General features: G+C 45.1%; 1 protein-coding gene across 3 annotated transcripts in view; it reads right to left on the reverse strand.

Moving 5' to 3' along the window:
- The window catches only part of LOC109878954 (glutamate receptor 1-like), a 177,483-nt gene that overhangs the window by 99,035 nt on the left and 60,027 nt on the right, over positions 1–18,421 (reverse strand). For all 3 annotated transcript variants that reach the window (XM_031789727.1, XM_031789729.1, XM_031789728.1), the window contains exon 5: positions 2,205–2,258. In XM_031789727.1, coding sequence (XP_031645587.1) covers positions 2,205–2,258 — 54 coding nt within the window. The remainder of the gene's footprint in view (positions 1–2,204; positions 2,259–18,421) is intronic.

Genomic DNA, 18,421 nt, shown 5'->3' on the forward strand with positions numbered 1-18,421 from the left:
CCCAAACCTTCCATAACAAAGCCATCACCTACAGCGATGAACCTGGAGAAGAATCCCCTAAGCAAGCTGGTCCTGGGGCTCTGTTCACAAACATAAACAGACCCCACACATCCCCAGGACAGCAACACAGTTAGACCCAACCAAATAATGAGAAAAGAAAAATATAATTACTTGACACATTGTAAAGAATTAACAAAAAACAGAGCCAACTAGAATGCTATTTGGCCCTAAACAGAGAGAACACAGTGGCAGAATACCTGACCACTGTGACTGACCCAAAATAAGGAAAGCTTTGACTATGTACAGACATAGTGAGCATAGCCTTGCTATTGAGAAAGGCTGCCGTAGGCAGACCTGCCTCTCAAGAGAAGACAGGCTATATGCACACTGCCCACAAAATGAGGTGGAAACTGAGCTGCACTTCCTAACCTCCTGCCAAATGTATGACCATATTAGAGACATATTTTCCCACAGCAGCAAGATTTGAGATCTGTTGCCACAAGAAAAGGGCAACCAGTGAAGAACAAACACCATTGTAAATACAACCCATATTTATGTTTATTTATTTTCCCTTTTGTACTTTAACTATTTGCACATTGTTACAACACTGTATATATACATAATATGACATTTGAAATGTCTTCATTATTTTGGAACTTCTGTGAGTGTTTACTGTTAAACATGTTTTATTGTTTATTTCACTTTTGTTTATTATCTACCTCACTTGCTTTGGCAACGTTAACATATGTTTCCCATGCCAATAAAGCCCTTGAATTGAATTGTGTTGAGATAATATATAAATAGAGAGGGAGTGAAAGAGAAAGAGAAAGAGAGAGATGGAGGTATATAGATACCTTTATAGATTGCTCTTAAATACAAGTAAAACTAAATGCATGCTCTTCAACCGATCGCTACCTGCACCTACCCGCCTGTCCAACATCACTACTCTGGACGGCTCTGACTTAGAATATGTGGACAACTACAAATACTTAGGTGTCTGGTTAGACTGTAAACTCTCCTTCCAGACCCATATCAAACATCTCCAATCCAAAGTTAAATCTAGAATTGGCTTCCTATTTCGCAACAAAGCATCCTTCACTCATGCTGCCAAACATACCCTTGTAAAACTGACCATCCTACCAATCCTCGACTTTGGCGATGTCATTTACAAAATAGCCTCCAATACCCTACTCAACAAATTGGATGCAGTCTATCACAGTGCAATCCGTTTTATCACCAAAGCCCCATATACTACCCACCATTGTGACCTGTACGCTCTCGTTGGCTGGCCCTCGCTTCATACTCGTCGCCAAACCCACTGGCTCCATGTCATCTACAAGACCCTGCTAGGTAAAGTCCCCCCTTATCTCAGCTCGCTGGTCACCATAGCATCTCCCACCTGTAGCACACACTCCAGCAGGTATATCTCTCTAGTCACCCCCAAAACCAATTCTTTCTTTGGCTGCCTCTCCTTCCAGTTCTCTGCTGCCAATGACTGGAACGAACTACAAAAATCTCTGAAACTGGAAACACTTATCTCCCTCACTAGCTTTAAGCACCAACTGTCAGAGCAGCTCACAGATTACTGCACCTGTACATAGCCCACCTATAATTTAGCCCAAACAACTACCTCTTTCCCAACTGTATTTAATTTTTATTTATTTATTTATTTTGCTCCTTTGAACCCCATTATTTTATTTCTACTTTGCACATTCTTCCATTGCAAAACTACCATTCCAGTATTTTACTTGCTATATTGTATTTACTTTGCCATCATGGCCTTTTTTGCCTTTACCTCCCTTCTCACCTCATTTGCTCACATTGTATATAGACTTGTTTATACTGCATTATTGACTGTATGTTTGTTTTTACTCCATGTGTAACTCTGTGTCGTTTTATCTGTCGAACTGCTTTGCTTTATCTTGGCCAGGTCGCAATTGTAAATGAGAACTTGTTCTCAACTTGCCTACCTGGTTAAATAAAGGTAAAATAAATAAATAAATAAAAATACAGTAGATATATATATATATATACATATATATATATATACACAGGTATATATATATATTTTTATATATATATATCTCCATATATATATATATATAGAATGAGAGATAGAGATCAAGAGAAAGAGAGAGAGAGGGAGAGACAGAGGGAGAGAGAGATGGAGATACAAAGATACAGTAGAGAGATAGAGATCTTACCAGGTTGGCCAGGATGTAGTGGTAACTCTTAGCATTCTTCCCCTGTTCAACGATCTGGAGCAGAGGAGAGAAGACATGACTTTAGTGTGTGTGTGTGTTGTGTGTGTGTGTGTGTGTGTGTGTGTGGTGTCTGTGTGTGTGTGTCTGTGTGTGTGTGTGTGTGTGTGTGTGTGTGTGTGTGTGTGTGTGTGTGTGTGTGTGTGTGTGTGTGTGTGTGTGTGTGTGTGTACCTATGTAGTGACCTTGTCCAGGGCAAATAAGACACCAACTAGGGTAAGACATTGTAACAGCAGGACTCTAAAAATATGAATATTCATTAGAATCATTCCTGTAGTCTCATCCCATGCATACAGATAGACATAACAGCTTGTTAAATAGTAGGGATGGAAAGATTAACCAATACGAGTCAGTCCCCAATTTAAATATTTAAGATATGACTGCATTATTCCGTGGATCCCAAACCGATCCAAATGTAGCATGCACCCGTCCATTCAAGCATTACAAATGGCTAATTCACATTTATTTTTGCTCATGTAAAGTTCTTTCTACCTCCTGAAAATACCTCTCATCTTTTGTGACAACTGATGTGTCCTCTCCTTCAGTGTGGAACAAAGCATGTAACTGTGTTGAAAGTCACTGATCTACAAGTCATGTTGCATTCTGACCAACACCAGGTAATATCAGTAGTCTAGTCAAACTGAGCACTGTGTCCTGCTTCTCACGCTGACCAACACCAGGTAATATCAGTAGTCTAGTCAAACTGAGCACTGTGCCCTGCTTCTCACGCTGACCAACACCAGGTAATATCAGTAGTCTAGTCAAACTGAGCACTGTGTCCTGCTTCTCACGCTGACCAACACCAGGTAATATCAGTAGTCTAGTCAAACTGAGCACTGTGCCCTGCTTCTCACGCTGACCAACACCAGGTAATATCAGTAGTCTAATAAAGTGGCTGGTGAGTGTACAGTAATGTCAAATCTGAAAACATGGTCTGGAAAAGTGGTACATGGGACCATAGAATCAGTGTCTGATAAAGAATGATGATGAAATATTACAGCCATAGATAATGTAGTCCAATTAGTTCATATTCCACGGTAGTTGGTGTCAATGGATCTCGTTATCCTGAAACGTTCATGATCTAAACATGGAATATTGTTTGTCAGTTTCAATAAAACTATGCACTAAGAGTAATGCAACAGTTACTTATCATTTTGAGCAGTTATATCAATTGATAGTTAGGTCATTGTAATGAAATTAATAGACAGTGTCGTGTCTTTACTATCATTAACTGAAGACTGATAGTTTTTATCAAAGATTCTCTGTAATTAGTATTACGCGATTAGACTGATTAATCATGTAACCGTAATTACTAGGAAGTCGGGGCACCAAGGAAAAATATTCAGATTACAAAGTTATCATTTCCTAAAATAACTTTTCAGATATTTTATCTGATCAATTAGTCTTCGAATTAATGAATTATTTACTTTACCTCACGTTAGTCTCATTCCAAACGTTGTAAATGGTTGGGTATCTGCACAAACCCAGTCTTCACTATGAGTCATCCATACATCAATTGTCTTAAATCATTTATTTATTACTAACTAAGTAATTCACAGAAATGAATAAACAAACAAACAAGGTAAATGTGGTTACATGAAATGATAGGAGAATGTGCCCTAGTTGGCTAAACCAGCATGGCGGCTTGTTAGACAAAAGGGAAGTGGGGTCGACTAAGAAGTCACTACAGAGTGATAATTATAACAATTAAAATGCTAATCCTTTGCACATGAACGCTCAATCATTCGGGAACAATTGCAATCAATATATATATATATTTACGCTCAGTGTGTCGTCTTGATCACTGGTGAAAAGTTAGTTTCTTTTGTAGAATTGTCCGTCTCTCTCCCTCTCTCTCTCGGTTGTGGTTAGAGTGGATTGTTCAGAGTGACATTCGTTCGTTTCGTTATAGAATTGATGTTTCGGCGGTTGTCATTCTTCGCATTCAATAATACCGAATTCCTAGATGCAGACTAGTAATTCATATCAAAGACTTGTTCTTATTCTGTCGGTATCGATAGTCTAAGAGTTTAACCATGTGGTATGGTTAAAAGATTCAGCAATGGTCTACAACCTTTGTCTCCTCCTAATGGAGAAAAACATGGTCTGCAACCTTTAGCCATCTCGTAATTGAGGTAAGCTCGGTCTGCTGATCGAAAACCCGAGTGCGGATTTAATTCGGAAGGCATAAAAGGGCTGTCCCAAGACGCCTGACCCTAACTGGGCTCAGGGGCGGTCCTCTGATTTAGAACACTCTGAGTTTTCTTCCATTAAACAGTCCAAAATCATATTACACACTTTTACAAACAGTATCATACTCACTGATTCATCTTATACAACAATTAGATGTAAACCTCATATCTGAGGCTATTATATAAATAGTGTTATGGTAATGTGCCCACACCGTCTCCCATGAGCTTCCCCAAGTTGTGACAAACGGACCAGTTCGTAGCTGGATTCTTCACCCATCTTTTATACTTTCTACAAATTTAACAAATGAAGTTTGTTCGTACCTCAAGTTCTGTGAGGTGGAAGAAATGATTTTGTGCTCCATGAAAATCTACTCTGCCTCTTATACTATGTGGCCATGTGGCAGGGTCTTCTCAGGAATTTACGACCTCTCTCTGGCCACAGCAGCCTAGTTGAAGGAGGCAAGGGGAAGGCATGGAGAGGGGGATGGGGCTTGCTATACCCAAAGAGGGCAACGTCATGACAACAGTCATCTCAGATGTAATGTGTGAATTGCATTTTGAAATGGTAATACTTTGATGTTAAGTTGATTTTAGCTCAATGAACAAATTATCTTAGCTTTACGTGTATTGTATCGAAGCAATTGGAAAAAGTGTTAGAGTTTTGAAAAATGTAGATTTTGATCATTGGTTGTGTCTAGAGTTTTGAAAAATGACATCAAGGTTCCGAAATTAGTGCCAAATTGATTATAAAAACCTGTAAATAGTTATTACAATTTACCACAGATGAGAAACACATTGATTAAAAACATGGCACTAATTATATGCAGGCTGTACATTAGCTCACGTTAAAGCATTAAGCACATAACCACTGTCATGACTTTCCCTCCTAGGTGAGGATCAAAGAGAGCCCCCCCCTCTCTCTCCCACCGGAGAAGGAAGAGGGGGGGGTGGAGTGGGGGCGGTTCTAGGGACTTTAACGACCGGTCGAAAACTTCCTCTCTCTCTGCACTGCAATATGGAGAAGCTAAAAATCCTTTGTGTGTAGAGATAGCCTCTGCCCCAAACTTTAACATCAAAGGGTTGGACATTGAATCATTATTTATTGTTTCGTGATATCATTAAAGACGTTATAATAGAAATCTTAACTTTAAGAGCTTTCAAAATGTATTTGTGGGGAGAGAGGAGAGGTGATAGTGGGGAGAGAGGAGAGGAACTGGGCAGGAGAGGAGATGGACTGGGCAGGAGAGGAGATGGACTGGGCAGGAGAGGAGATGAACTGGGGAGGAGAGCAGAGATAGTATTTGGTATTTGGTATTTTATTAGGATCCCCAATAGCCGTTCCAAAAGCAGCAGCTACTATTCCTGGGGTCCACACAAAACATAATACAGAATGACATATACAGAACATCAATAGACAAGAACAGCTCAAGGACATAACTACATACGTTTTTTTTAAGGCACGCGTAGCCTACATATCAATGCATACACACAAACTATCAGGGTCAAATGGGGGAGAGACGTTGCGCCGCAAGGTGTTGATTTATCTGTTTTTTGAAACCAGGTTTGCTGTTTATTTGAACAATAAATCAAATCAAAGTTTATTTGTCACGTGCACCGAATTCAACAGGTGTAGACCTGAAATGTTTACTTACAGGCTCTAAACAATAGTGTAAAAAAGCTATTAGGTGAACAATAGGTAGATAAAGAAATAAAACAACAGTAAAAAGACAAACTATATACAGTAGCAAGGCTATAAAAGTAGCAAGGCTACATACAGACACCGGTAGTATGTACATGTAGATATGGTTAAAGTGACTATGCATATATGATGAACAGAGAGTATCAGTAGCGTAAAAGAGGGGTTTGCAGGTGGTGGGTGGCGGGTGGCGGGTGGCGGGACACAATGCAGTAGCCCGGGTTAGCCAATGTGCGGGAGCACTGGTTGGTCGGGCCAATTGAGGTAGTATGTACATGAATGTATAGTTAAAGTGACTATGCATATATGATAAACAGAGAGTAGCAGCAGCGTAAAAAGAGGGGTTGGGGAGCACACAATGCAAATAGTCCGGGTAGGCATTTGATTAACATATGAGATGGAAGGAGATGGAAGGAAGTTTCATGCAATATGGGCTCTATATAATACTGTCAGAGCTGTGTGCAAGTTGACGATGCAAACGATTTGGGATTTTCAATACATCAATGTTTTTTACAAAAAAGAAGAAGTGATGCAGTCAGTCTCTCCTCAACTCTTAGCCAAGAGAGACTGGCATGCATAGTATTTACATTAGCCCTCTGATTACAATTAAGAGCAAAACATGCCACTCTGTTCTGGGCCAGCTGTAGCTTAACTAGGTCTTTCCTTGCAGCACTGGACCACACGACTGGACAAGAATCAAGATTAGACAAAACTAGCTTTTTGGAGTGTGGTGCCAAAAAAGCACAGCATCCCTTTATTACGACCAGAACTCTCCCTATCTTTTCAACCATTGAATCTATATGTTTTGACCATGACACTTTACAATCTAAGGTAACGCCAAGTAATTTAGTCTCCTCAACTTGTTCAACAGCTACACCATTCATTACCAGATTCAGCTGAGGTCTAGCACTTAAGGAATGATTTGTACCAAATAAAACGCTCTTAGTTTTAGAGATGTTCAGGACCAGTTTACTACTAGCCACCCATTCCAAAACAGACTGCAACTCTTTGTTAAGGGTTTCAGTGACTTCATTAGCTGTGGTTGCGGATGCGTATATGGTTGAATCTTCAGCATACATGGACACACATGCTTTGTTTAATGCCAGTGGCAGGCCATTGGTAAAATAGAAAAGAGTAGAGGGCCTAGAGAGCTGCCCTGCAGTACACCAAACTTGACATGTTTGACATTAGAGAAGCTTCCATTAAAGAAAACTCTTTGAGTTATATTCGACAGATAGCTCTGAATCCACACTATGGCAGATTTTGAAAAGCCATAGCACATACGTGTTTAAACAACAGGTTATGGTCAATAATATCAAAGGCTGCACTGAAATCTAACAGTACAGCTCCCACAATCTTCTTCTTATCGATTTCTTTCAACCAATCATCAGTCATTTGTGTCAGTGCAGTACATGTTGAGGGCCCTTCTCTTGTTGAGGGCCACTCCGATAGGAGTGGCTATAGAGTCAGCTACCATCCTCAGTAGCTTCCATCTAACTTGTCAATGCCAGGAGGTTTGTCATGATCGATAACAATACTTTCTCCACATCTCCCACACTAACTTTACAAAACTCAAACTTGCAATGCTTTTCTTTCATTATTTGTTTTATTATGCATGAATACAATCGCTCACTGTTCGTTGTTGGCATTTCCTGCCTAAGTTTGCCCACTTTTCCAATGAAATAATCATTAAAATAATTGGCAACTTCAAATGGTTTTGTGATGAATATGCCATCTGATTTGATGAAAGATGGAGTTGAATTTGTCTTTCTGCCCATAAGTTTTTTCCATTATTCTTTATATCATTGATCTTGGTTTTATAATAAAGTTTATTATTCTTTTTGTTGAGTTTAGTCACATAATTTCTCAATTTGCAGTAAGTCAGCCAGTCAGATGTGCAGCCAGACTTATTAGCCACTCCTTTTGCCCCATCTCTTTCAACCATACAGTTTTTCAATTCCTCATCAATCCATGGAATCTTAACAGTTCTAACAGTCAGTTTCTTAACAGGTGTTTATCAATAATTAGAAGAAGCAATTTCATAAATTCATCAAGTGCAGCGTCTGGATGCTCCTCATTAATTACATCAGACCAACACATATCTTTAACATCATCCACATAAGAGTCACAGCAAAATCTTTTGTATGATCTCTTATATACTATTTTAGGCCCAGCTGTTGGACCTTTGGCTTTCCTGGATATAGCCACTATACTGTGATCACGGCATCCAATGGGTACGGATACAGCTTTAGAACAAAGTTCTACAGTATTAGTACAAATGTGATTGTACATGTGGATGATCTTGTTCCTGTAGTGTTTGTAAACACCCTGGTAGGTTGATGAATAACCTGAACCAGATTACAGGCACTGGTTACAGTGAGAAGCTTCCTCTCGAGCGGACAGCTTGATGAAAACCAGTCAATATTCAGGTCCCCAAGAAAGTAGACCTCTCTGTTTACATCACATATACTATCAAGCATTTCACACATATTATTTAGATACTGACTGTTAGCACTTGGTGGACTATAGCAACACACCAAAAGAAAAGGCTTTAGATGAAGAGCCAAGTGAACCTGCAGCCACAACACTTCAACACTTCATCACGACATAAGATCTTCTCTAAGCATGACAGGGATATGGCTCTGAATATATACAGCAACACCTCCCCCATAAACATGTCTGTCTCTTCTATAGATTGTATATCCTTGTATTGCAACTGATGTATCATCAAATTAATTATCTAAGTGAGCCTCATTGATAATATATGAATGATAATATATGAATGTTATCTGATGATAGCAAGTTATTGATTTCATGAACATTATTTCTAAGGCTACATATATTCATATGGGCTATTTTCAGCCCTTTCCTGGGTAGCTTAACAGAGATAGACATAATACTGAAAAGAGCAAATAAAGCAAGATAAAATAAATCTACATTCAGCAGTCCATTAATCAATTGGTGTGTGTGTGTGTTGCGTGGTTGAAGATTGGCTCTCTCATCCCTTCTAGGCTTCTGGGTGGGAGGGTGGACAATGAGCCTGTCATAGTGGATGTAAGCAATGTCCCCACGCGCTCTGGCAGCTTCCATGGCTGGGATAAATTCTTTCCTCTTCTGGCGCACAGCTTCAGGATAGTCCTCATTGAGGAAGATATACGCTCCTCTCAAGTTCTTGGCTCTTTCCAGAACAGCTACCTTGTCCTTGAACCTCAGGAACTTGACCACTATCGGCCTGGGCCTGTCACCTGGGCTGGTGGTGGGTTTCCCAGTCCTGTGGGCGTGCTCCACCTCAAACGTCCTGTGGTCCATCTTCAATTCCTCAGACTCCGTCCAGATCTCATGTGGAGATTCTGCAATTCCGTCCACAACCATGTTGTTCCGTCTTGATTGTCCCTCGAGTCTGATTTATCTGTCATTGTTATCATGGATTCACACACAGAACTGATGTCCTCTCTCAAAGACTTGCAGATTGCTGTCTTCTTGCCGTTCTCCTGTTTCAAATCATCGAGCTGACCCTGGGAGAACTGCAAACTGTTCTTCAGGTCCTGGACCTCTCTGGTCAGGTTGTCCATTCTTTTATTAGTAAAATCCACAATATTTGGACAAAACACTTGAAGCAGTTGTAACAACTGCTTGTAGGTCTCTTTTTGTTCTTTTAAAATATCCTTCACCTCTGATAGAGAGACACCACTGTCCTCAACGGTACTCCCGCTGGCTTTGGTCTTTGTCATGGTAGCTAGCAATGTAGGTTACGCTGTTATTCCTTGCAGTTCCAGACAGGGCAGGTAACAGGGAAGATTGAAAACAACAAACAGCAGGGATTTAGACAATCTGCGGTCCCAGCCACGTTGATTAACCGTGTTGCGGGCTGCTTTCAAGAAAACCCTGCTAGATGCTACGCCAAATAGCTCCAATAACTTAGGTAGTGGAGGAGAGGATAGGGACTGGGAAGGAGAGGAGAGGGACTGGGGAGGAGAGTAGAGGGATTGGGATGGAGAGTAGAGGGAGTGGGGAGGAGAGTAAGAGGGACTGGGGTGGAGAGTAGAAAGAGTGGGGAGGAGAGTAGAGGGACTGGGGAGGAGAGGAGAGGGAAGGAGAGTAGAGGGAGTGGGGAAGAGAGGAGAGGAGAGGGAGTGGGGGGGTGAGGAGAGGGACTGTGAAGGAGAGAAGAGGGACTGGGGAGGAGAGTAGAGGGACTGGGGAGGAGAGTAGAGGGAGTGGGGAGGAGAGGAGAGGGAGTGGGGAGGTGAGGAGAGGGACTGGGAAGGAGAGGAGAGGGACTGGGGAGGAGAGTAGAGGGACTGGGGAGGAGAGTAGAGGGAGTGGGGAGGAGAGTAGAGGGACTGGGGAGGAGAGGAGAGGGAGTGGGGTGGAGAGTAGAGGGAGTGGGGAGGAGAGGAGAGGGACTGGGGAGGTGAGGAGAGGGACTGGGAAGGAGAGGAGAGGGACTGGGGAGGAGAGTAGAGGGACTGGGGAGGAGAGTAGAGGGAGTGGGGAGGAGAGTAGAGGGAGTGGGGAGGAGAGAAGAGGGAGTGGGGAGGAGAGGAGAGGGAGTGGGGAGGAGAGTAGAGGGACTGGGGAGGAGAGGAGAGGGAGTGGGGAGGAGAGTAGAGGGAGTGGGGAAGAGAGGAGAGGAGAGGGAGTGGGGGGGGTGAGGAGAGGGACTGTGAAGGAGAGAAGAGGGACTGGGGAGGAGAGTAGAGGGACTGGGGAGGAGAGTAGAGGGAGTGGGGATGAGAGGAGAGGGAGTGGGGAGGTGAGGAGAGGGACTGGGAAGGAGAGGAGAGGGACTGGGGAGGAGAGTAGAGGGACTGGGGAGGAGAGTAGAGGGAGTGGGGAGGAGAGTAGAGGGACTGGGGAGGAGAGGAGAGGGAGTGGGGTGGAGAGTAGAGGGAGTGGGGAGGAGAGGAGAGGGACTGGGGAGGTGAGGAGAGGGACTGGGAAGGAGAGGAGAGGGACTGGGGAGGAGAGTAGAGGGACTGGGGAGGAGAGTAGAGGGAGTGGGGAGGAGAGTAGAGGGAGTGGGGAGGAGAGGAGAGGGAGTGGGGAGGAGAGGAGAGGGAGTGGGGAGGAGAGGAGAGGGAGTGGGGAGGAGAGTAGAGGGAGTGGGGAGGAGAGGAGAGGGAGTGGGGAGGAGAATAGAGGGAGTGGGGAGGAGAGGAGAGGGAGTGGGGAGGAGAGGAGAGGGATTGGAGAGAAGAAGGGGTGTGGAGGAGAGGAGAGAGAGTGGAAAGAAGAGGAGAGATAGGGAGTGGGGAGGAAAGGAGGAGAGAGATTGAGAAGAGATGGACTGGACTGGAGAGGGTAAGATATTTTAGGTGAGGCGAGAAGAGAAGAGAGGAAAATATAAATTGTAGTGTAGACGGGATGGTTCCGTGTGGCTCAGTTGGTTGTGGATTCGCCAGGGTTGTGGGTTCGATTCCCACGGGGGACTGGTATAAAAATGTATGCACTTACTACTTACTATAAATCGCTTTGGATTAGAACATCTGCTAAATCACTAAAAAGGAAATCTATACAGCTATAGAGTTCTATGAATGAATCCATTTGTGAAATTGTTAATTCGATAGGGACCTATAAACTGATAATTGTTTGATTCATAGATATGTACTGCTCCGTGAATACGTCTGAGGCTATAGTGGGGGTTCTGTAACTGACATATAGAGTGGGGGTTCTGTAACTGACATATAGAGTGGGGGTTCTGTAACCGACATATAGAGTGGGGGTTCTGTAACTGACAGATAGAGTGGGGGTTCTGTAACTGACATATAGAGTGGGGGTTCTGTAACTGACATATAGAGTGGGGGTTCTGTAACTGACATATAGAGTGGGGGGTTCTGTAACTGACAGAGTGGGGGTTCTGTAACTGACAGAGTGGGGGTTCTGTAACTGACAAATAGAGTGGGGGTTCTGTAACTGACAGATAGAGTGGGGGTTCTGTAACTGACAAATAGAGTGGGGGTTCTGTAACTGACAGAGTGGGGGTTCTGTAACTGACAAATAGAGTGGGGGTTCTGTAACTGACATATAGAGTGGGGGTTCTGTAACTGACAGATAGAGTGGGGGTTCTGTAACTGACATATAGAGTGGGGGTTCTGTAACTGACATATAGAGTGGGGGTTCTGTAACTGACATATAGAGCGTGGGTTCTGTAACTGACATATAGAGTGGGGGTTCTGTAACTGACATATAGAGTGTGGGTTCTGTAACTGACATAAAGAGTGTGGGTTCTGTAACTGACATATAGAGTTGGGGTTCTGTAACTGACATATAGAGAGTGGGTTCTGTAACTGACATATAGAGTGGGGGTTCTGTAACTGACATATAGAGTGGGGGTTCTGTAACTGACATATAGAGTGTGGGTTCTGTAACTGACATATAAAGTGTGGGTTCTGTAACTGACATATAGAGTGGGGGTTCTGTAACTGACATATAGAGTGTGGGTTCTGTAACTGACATATAGAGTGGGGGTTCTGTAACTGACAGAGTGGGGGTTCTGTAACTGACATATAGAGTGTGGGTTCTGTAACTGACATATAAAGTGGGGGTTCTGTAACTGACATATAGAGTGGGGGTTCTGTAACTGACATATAGAGTGTGGGTTCTGTAACTGACATATAGAGTGGGGTTCTGTTACTGACATATAGAGTGGGGGTTCTGTAACTGACATATAGAGCGTGGGTTCTGTAACTGGCATATAGAGTGGGGGTTCTGTAACTGACATATAGAGTGGGGGTTCTGTTACTGACATATAGAGTGGGGGTTCTGTAACTGACATATAGAGTGGGGGTATGTAACTGATCATGGAATTTACATGACCTCACACATTCCCAACATATTTTCTTCCTCTGAGAGTCTCCCACACGTTCATATCCTGTGTGTGTGTGTGTGTGTGTGTGTGTGTGTGTGTGTGTGTGTGTGTGTGTGTGTGTAGCAGGCTGGAAGGCATGGCAGACAGTTGCATTAGATATTAAGGGTGACCCTAGCACAAGGCATGTCCTGCAGCGCAATGTAGCCTCCGGCGAGGAGAGGCACGAGGCCTAGAGACACTGATACCCAAGACTGGGGGATGATGATGGAGAGGCACGAGGCCTAGAGACACTGATACCCAAGACACTGGGGGAAGATGATGGAGAGGCACGAGGCCTAGAGATACTGATACCCAAGACTGGGAGAAGATGATGGAGAGGCACGAGGCCTAGAGACACTGATACCCAAGACTGGGGGATGATGATGGAGAGGCACGAGGCCTAGAGACACTGATACCCAAGACACTGGGGGAAGATGATGGAGAGGCACGAGGCCTAGAGATACTGATACTCAAGACTGGGAGAAGATGATGGAGAGGCACGAGGCCTAGAGACACTGATACCCAAGACTGGGAGAAGATGATGGAGAGGCACGAGGCCTAGAGACACTGATACCCAAGACTGGGAGAAGATGATGGAGAGGCACGAGGCCTAGAGACACTGATACCCAAGACACTGGGGGAAGATGATGGAGAGGCACGAGGCCTAGAGATACTGATACCCAAGACTGGGAGAAGATGATGGAGAGGCACGAGGCCTAGAGACACTGATACCCAAGACACTGGGGGAAGATGATGGAGAGGCACGAGGCCTAGAGATACTGATACCCAAGACTGGGAGAAGATGATGGAGAGGCACGAGGCCTAGAGACACTGATACCCAAGACTGGGAGAAGATGATGGAGAGGCACGAGGCCTAGAGACACTGATACCCAAGACTGGGAGAAGATGATGGAGAGGCACGAGGCCTAGAGATACTGATACCCAAGACTGGGAGAAGATGATGGAGAGGCACGAGGCCTAGAGATACTGATACCCAAGACACTGGGGGAAGATGATGGAGAGGCACGAGGCCTAGAGATACTGATACCCAAGACACTGGGGGAAGATGATGGAGAGGCACGAGGCCTAGAGATACTGATACCCAAGACTGGGAGAAGATGATGGAGAGGCACGAGGCCTAGAGATACTGATACCCAAGACACTGGGGGAAGATGATGGAGAGGCACGAGGCCTAGAGATACTGATACCCAAGACACTGGGGGAAGATGATGGAGAGGCACGAGGCCTAGAGATACTGATACCCAAGACTGGGAGAAGATGATGGAGAGGCACGAGGCCTAGAGACACTGATACCCAAGACACTGGGGGAAGATGATGGAGAGGCACGAGGCCTAGAGATACTGATACCCAAGACTGGGAGAAGATGATGGAGAGGCACGAGGACTAGAGACACTGATACCCAAGACTGGGAGAAGATGATGGAGAGGCACGAGGCCTAGAGACACTGATACCCAAGACTGGGAGAAGATGATGGAGAGGCACGAGGCCTAGAGATACTGATACCCAAGACTGGGAGAAGATGATGGAGAGGCACGAGGCCTAGAGATACTGATACCCAAGACACTGGGGGAAGATGATGGAGAGGCACGAGGCCTAGAGATACTGATACCCAAGACACTGGGGGAAGATGATGGAGAGGCACGAGGCCTAGAGATACTGATACCCAAGACACTGGGGGAAGATGATGGAGAGGCACGAGGCCTAGAGATACTGATACCCAAGACTGGGAGAAGATGATGGAGAGGCACGAGGCCTAGAGATACTGATACCCAAGACACTGGGGGAAGATGATGGAGAGGCACGAGGCCTAGAGATACTGATACCCAAGACTGGGAGAAGATGATGGAGAGGCACGAGGCCTAGAGATACTGATACCCAAGACACTGGGGGAAGATGATGGAGAGGCACGAGGCCTAGAGATACTGATACCCAAGACACTGGGGGAAGATGATGGAGAGGCACGAGGCCTAGAGATACTGATACCCAAGACTGGGAGAAGATGATGGAGAGGCACGAGGCCTAGAGACACTGATACCCAAGACACTGGGGGAAGATGATGGAGAGGCACGAGGCCTAGAGATACTGATACCCAAGACTGGGAGAAGATGATGGAGAGGCACGAGGACTAGAGACACTGATACCCAAGACTGGGAGAAGATGATGGAGAGGCACGAGGCCTAGAGACACTGATACCCAAGACACTGGGGGAAGATGATGGAGAGGCACGAGGCCTAGAGATACTGATACCCAAGACTGGGAGAAGATGATGGAGAGGCACGAGGCCTAGAGATACTGATACCCAAGACACTGGGGGAAGATGATGGAGAGGCACGAGGCCTAGAGATACTGATACCCAAGACACTGGGGGAAGATGATGGAGAGGCACGAGGCCTAGAGATACTGATACCCAAGACACTGGGGGAAGATGATGGAGAGGCACGAGGCCTAGAGATACTGATACCCAAGACTGGGAGAAGATGATGGAGAGGCACGAGGCCTAGAGATACTGATACCCAAGACACTGGGGGAAGATGATGGAGAGGCACGAGGCCTAGAGATACTGATACCCAAGACTGGGAGAAGATGATGGAGAGGCACGAGGCCTAGAGATACTGATACCCAAGACACTGGGGAGCAACATCAGCACAATAACTGTTCGTCGGGAGCTTCATGAAATGGGTTTCTGTGGCCGAGCAGCCGCACACAAGCCTAAGATCACCATGTCAATGCCAAGTGTCGGCTGGAGTGGTGTAAAGATTGCCGCCATTGAAGCAGTGGAAACACGTTCTCTGTCGTGATGAATCATGCTACACTATCTCGCAGTCTGACGGACGAGTCTGGGTTTGGTGGATGCCAGGAGAACGCTACATGCCCCAATGCATAGGGCCAACTGTAAAGTTTGTTGAAGAAGGAACAACGGTCTGGTGCTGTTTTTCATGGTTCATGCCCATTAGTTCCAGTAAAGGGAAATCTTAATACTACAGCATACCAGAACATTCAAGACGATTCTGTGCTTCCAACTTTGTGGCAACAGTTTGGAGAAGGCCCTTTCCTGTTTCAGCATGACAATGCCCCTGTGGACAAAGCGGGGTCCATAAAGAAATGGTTTTTTGAGATCGGTGTGGAAGAACTTGACTGCATTACAACTCCATCGAACATCTTCGGGATGAACTGAAACGCCAACATCGAGCTAGGCCTAATCGGCCAACATCGAGCCAGGCCTAATCGTCCAACATCGAGCCAGGCCTAATCGCCCAACATCGAGCTAGGCCTAATCGCCCAACATCGAGCCAGGCCTAATCGTCCAACATCGAGCCAGGCCTAATCGGCCAACATCGAGCTAGGCCTAATCGCCCAACATCGAGCCAGGCCTAATCGTCCAACATCGAGCCAGGCCTAATCGCCCAACATCGAGCCAGGCCTAATCGCCCAACATCGAGCCAGGCCTAATCGCCCAACATCGAGCCAGGCCTAATCGCCCAACATCGAGCCAGGCCTAATCGCCCAACATCGAGCTAGGCCTAATCGCCCAACATCGAGCCAGGCCTAATCGCCCAATATCGAGCCAGGCGTAATCGCCCAATATCGAGCCAGGCGTAATCGCCCAATATCGAGCCAGGCATAATCGCCCAACATCGAGCCAGGCCTAATCGCCCAACATCGAGCTAGGCCTAATCGCCCAACATCGAGCCAGGCCTAATCGCCCAACATCGAGCCAGGCATAATCGCCCAACATCGAGCCAGGCATAATCGCCCAACATCAGTGCCGACCTCACTAATGCTTGTGGCTGAATGGAAGCAAGTCCCCGCAGCAATGTTCCAACATCTAGTGGAAAGTCTTCCCAGAAGAGTGGAGGCTGTTATAGCAGCAATGTTCCAACATCTAGTGGAAAGCCTTCCCAGAAGAGTGGAGGCTGTTATAGCAGCGAAGGGGGGACCAACTCCATATTAACGCGCATGATTTTGGAATGAGATGTTCATGCTAACATTTGGGTGCCTGCATACGTGTATGCGTCTGTGTGTGCACGTGTGGGTCCCTGTGCGTGTGTATAACAACCAGGCTTCTATAGAGCAGGGTGCAGACCTCTGTGATGGATGGAGTCTGTCTGAGCGGAGAACTGCTGTGGCTCAGCTGCTGTAAACTGGTGAGAAGTGATGCAACTACCTTAAGTGTGGACACCAGGTCATCAATAACACTCACACACACTCACACACCAGACACTGCCTTCACACAGCTAGAGCTAAGCGTTGGAGGAGAGAGAGGGGATAGAGGTCTCTGTTCTTTCTGTGTGTATCTGTGTGTGGGAGGGGGAAGAATGCATCATTATGGGGGAGTGAGTGGGGTAGTGGTGCGTGTGTGTTTGTGTGTGAGCGTGTGTGCATGTATCATTAAGGGCATCCCAGTGTGTGTGTGTGTGTGTGTGTGTGTGTCATTAATTGCTATGCCGGGATACACCCTTCCCAGGCAGCAGTAGCGTGGAGAGTAAGTGTTTCTCTTCAGCTCCAAATGTCAACCTAACCGTATCTATATCTCCTGTCTGTAATACACTGAGACTAATAAACTACACCGGACCACTGCCTGGGATGATCTCTTCCACAGGTTGGCCTTTATTGTCAGGAATCATGCCCTGGAGGCAGCTCTACAAAAGTAGTCACTCTGGCACAACCACAAAGTCATAAAGTCTGAAACCCTAACCTAACCCTTACCTTAACCCTAACCTGAACCACACTTCTAACCCTAATGCCTAACCTTAACCTTAAATAACAACCCAAAAGGTCATTTTTGTTTTTACACATTTTTATGAAAAAGCCCATTTTGACTTTACAGCTGGCCTAGCAAGCGGAAGATTTCTTGACAATAAACATCAACCTGCCTCTTTTACCTTCTCTTCTATCTCTTGTTATTACTCTCTGTCTTTCTCTCTCCCCTCTTTTGCTAGCTATGTGGTATTTATTTAAATTATGTCACACGTGCAACAGAGCAATGCTTTTTTAAATGTCTGGATTTATTTTAATTCACAGAAAGCAAAATTACGATGGCACATATCAGGCCCACTTTTTTAATTCGCACAGCATTTATGTGAATCCAGTTCTGGCTGACCCAGATCTGTCAAAGTTCTGGCTTATGTATGGCAGCCGAATCATGGACCACTGCTTGCCATTTTTGCCCATTACTAGCCCATTACTAGCCCATTACTAGCCCAATACTAGCCCATTACTAGCCCATTACTAGCCCATTACTAGCCCATCACTAGCCCATTACTAGGCCAATACTAGCCCATTACTAGCCCAATACTAGCCCATTACTAGCCCATTACTAGCCCAATACTAACCCTACTAGCGATGGAGATGACTGGCTCAATCTCTCAGTCTCTCATTACCTTTTTGAGGATGAGGTGAG

This window comes from Oncorhynchus kisutch, linkage group LG15 (assembly GCF_002021735.2).
Source record: "Oncorhynchus kisutch isolate 150728-3 linkage group LG15, Okis_V2, whole genome shotgun sequence".
Classification (NCBI taxonomy): Eukaryota; Metazoa; Chordata; class Actinopteri; order Salmoniformes; family Salmonidae; genus Oncorhynchus; species Oncorhynchus kisutch.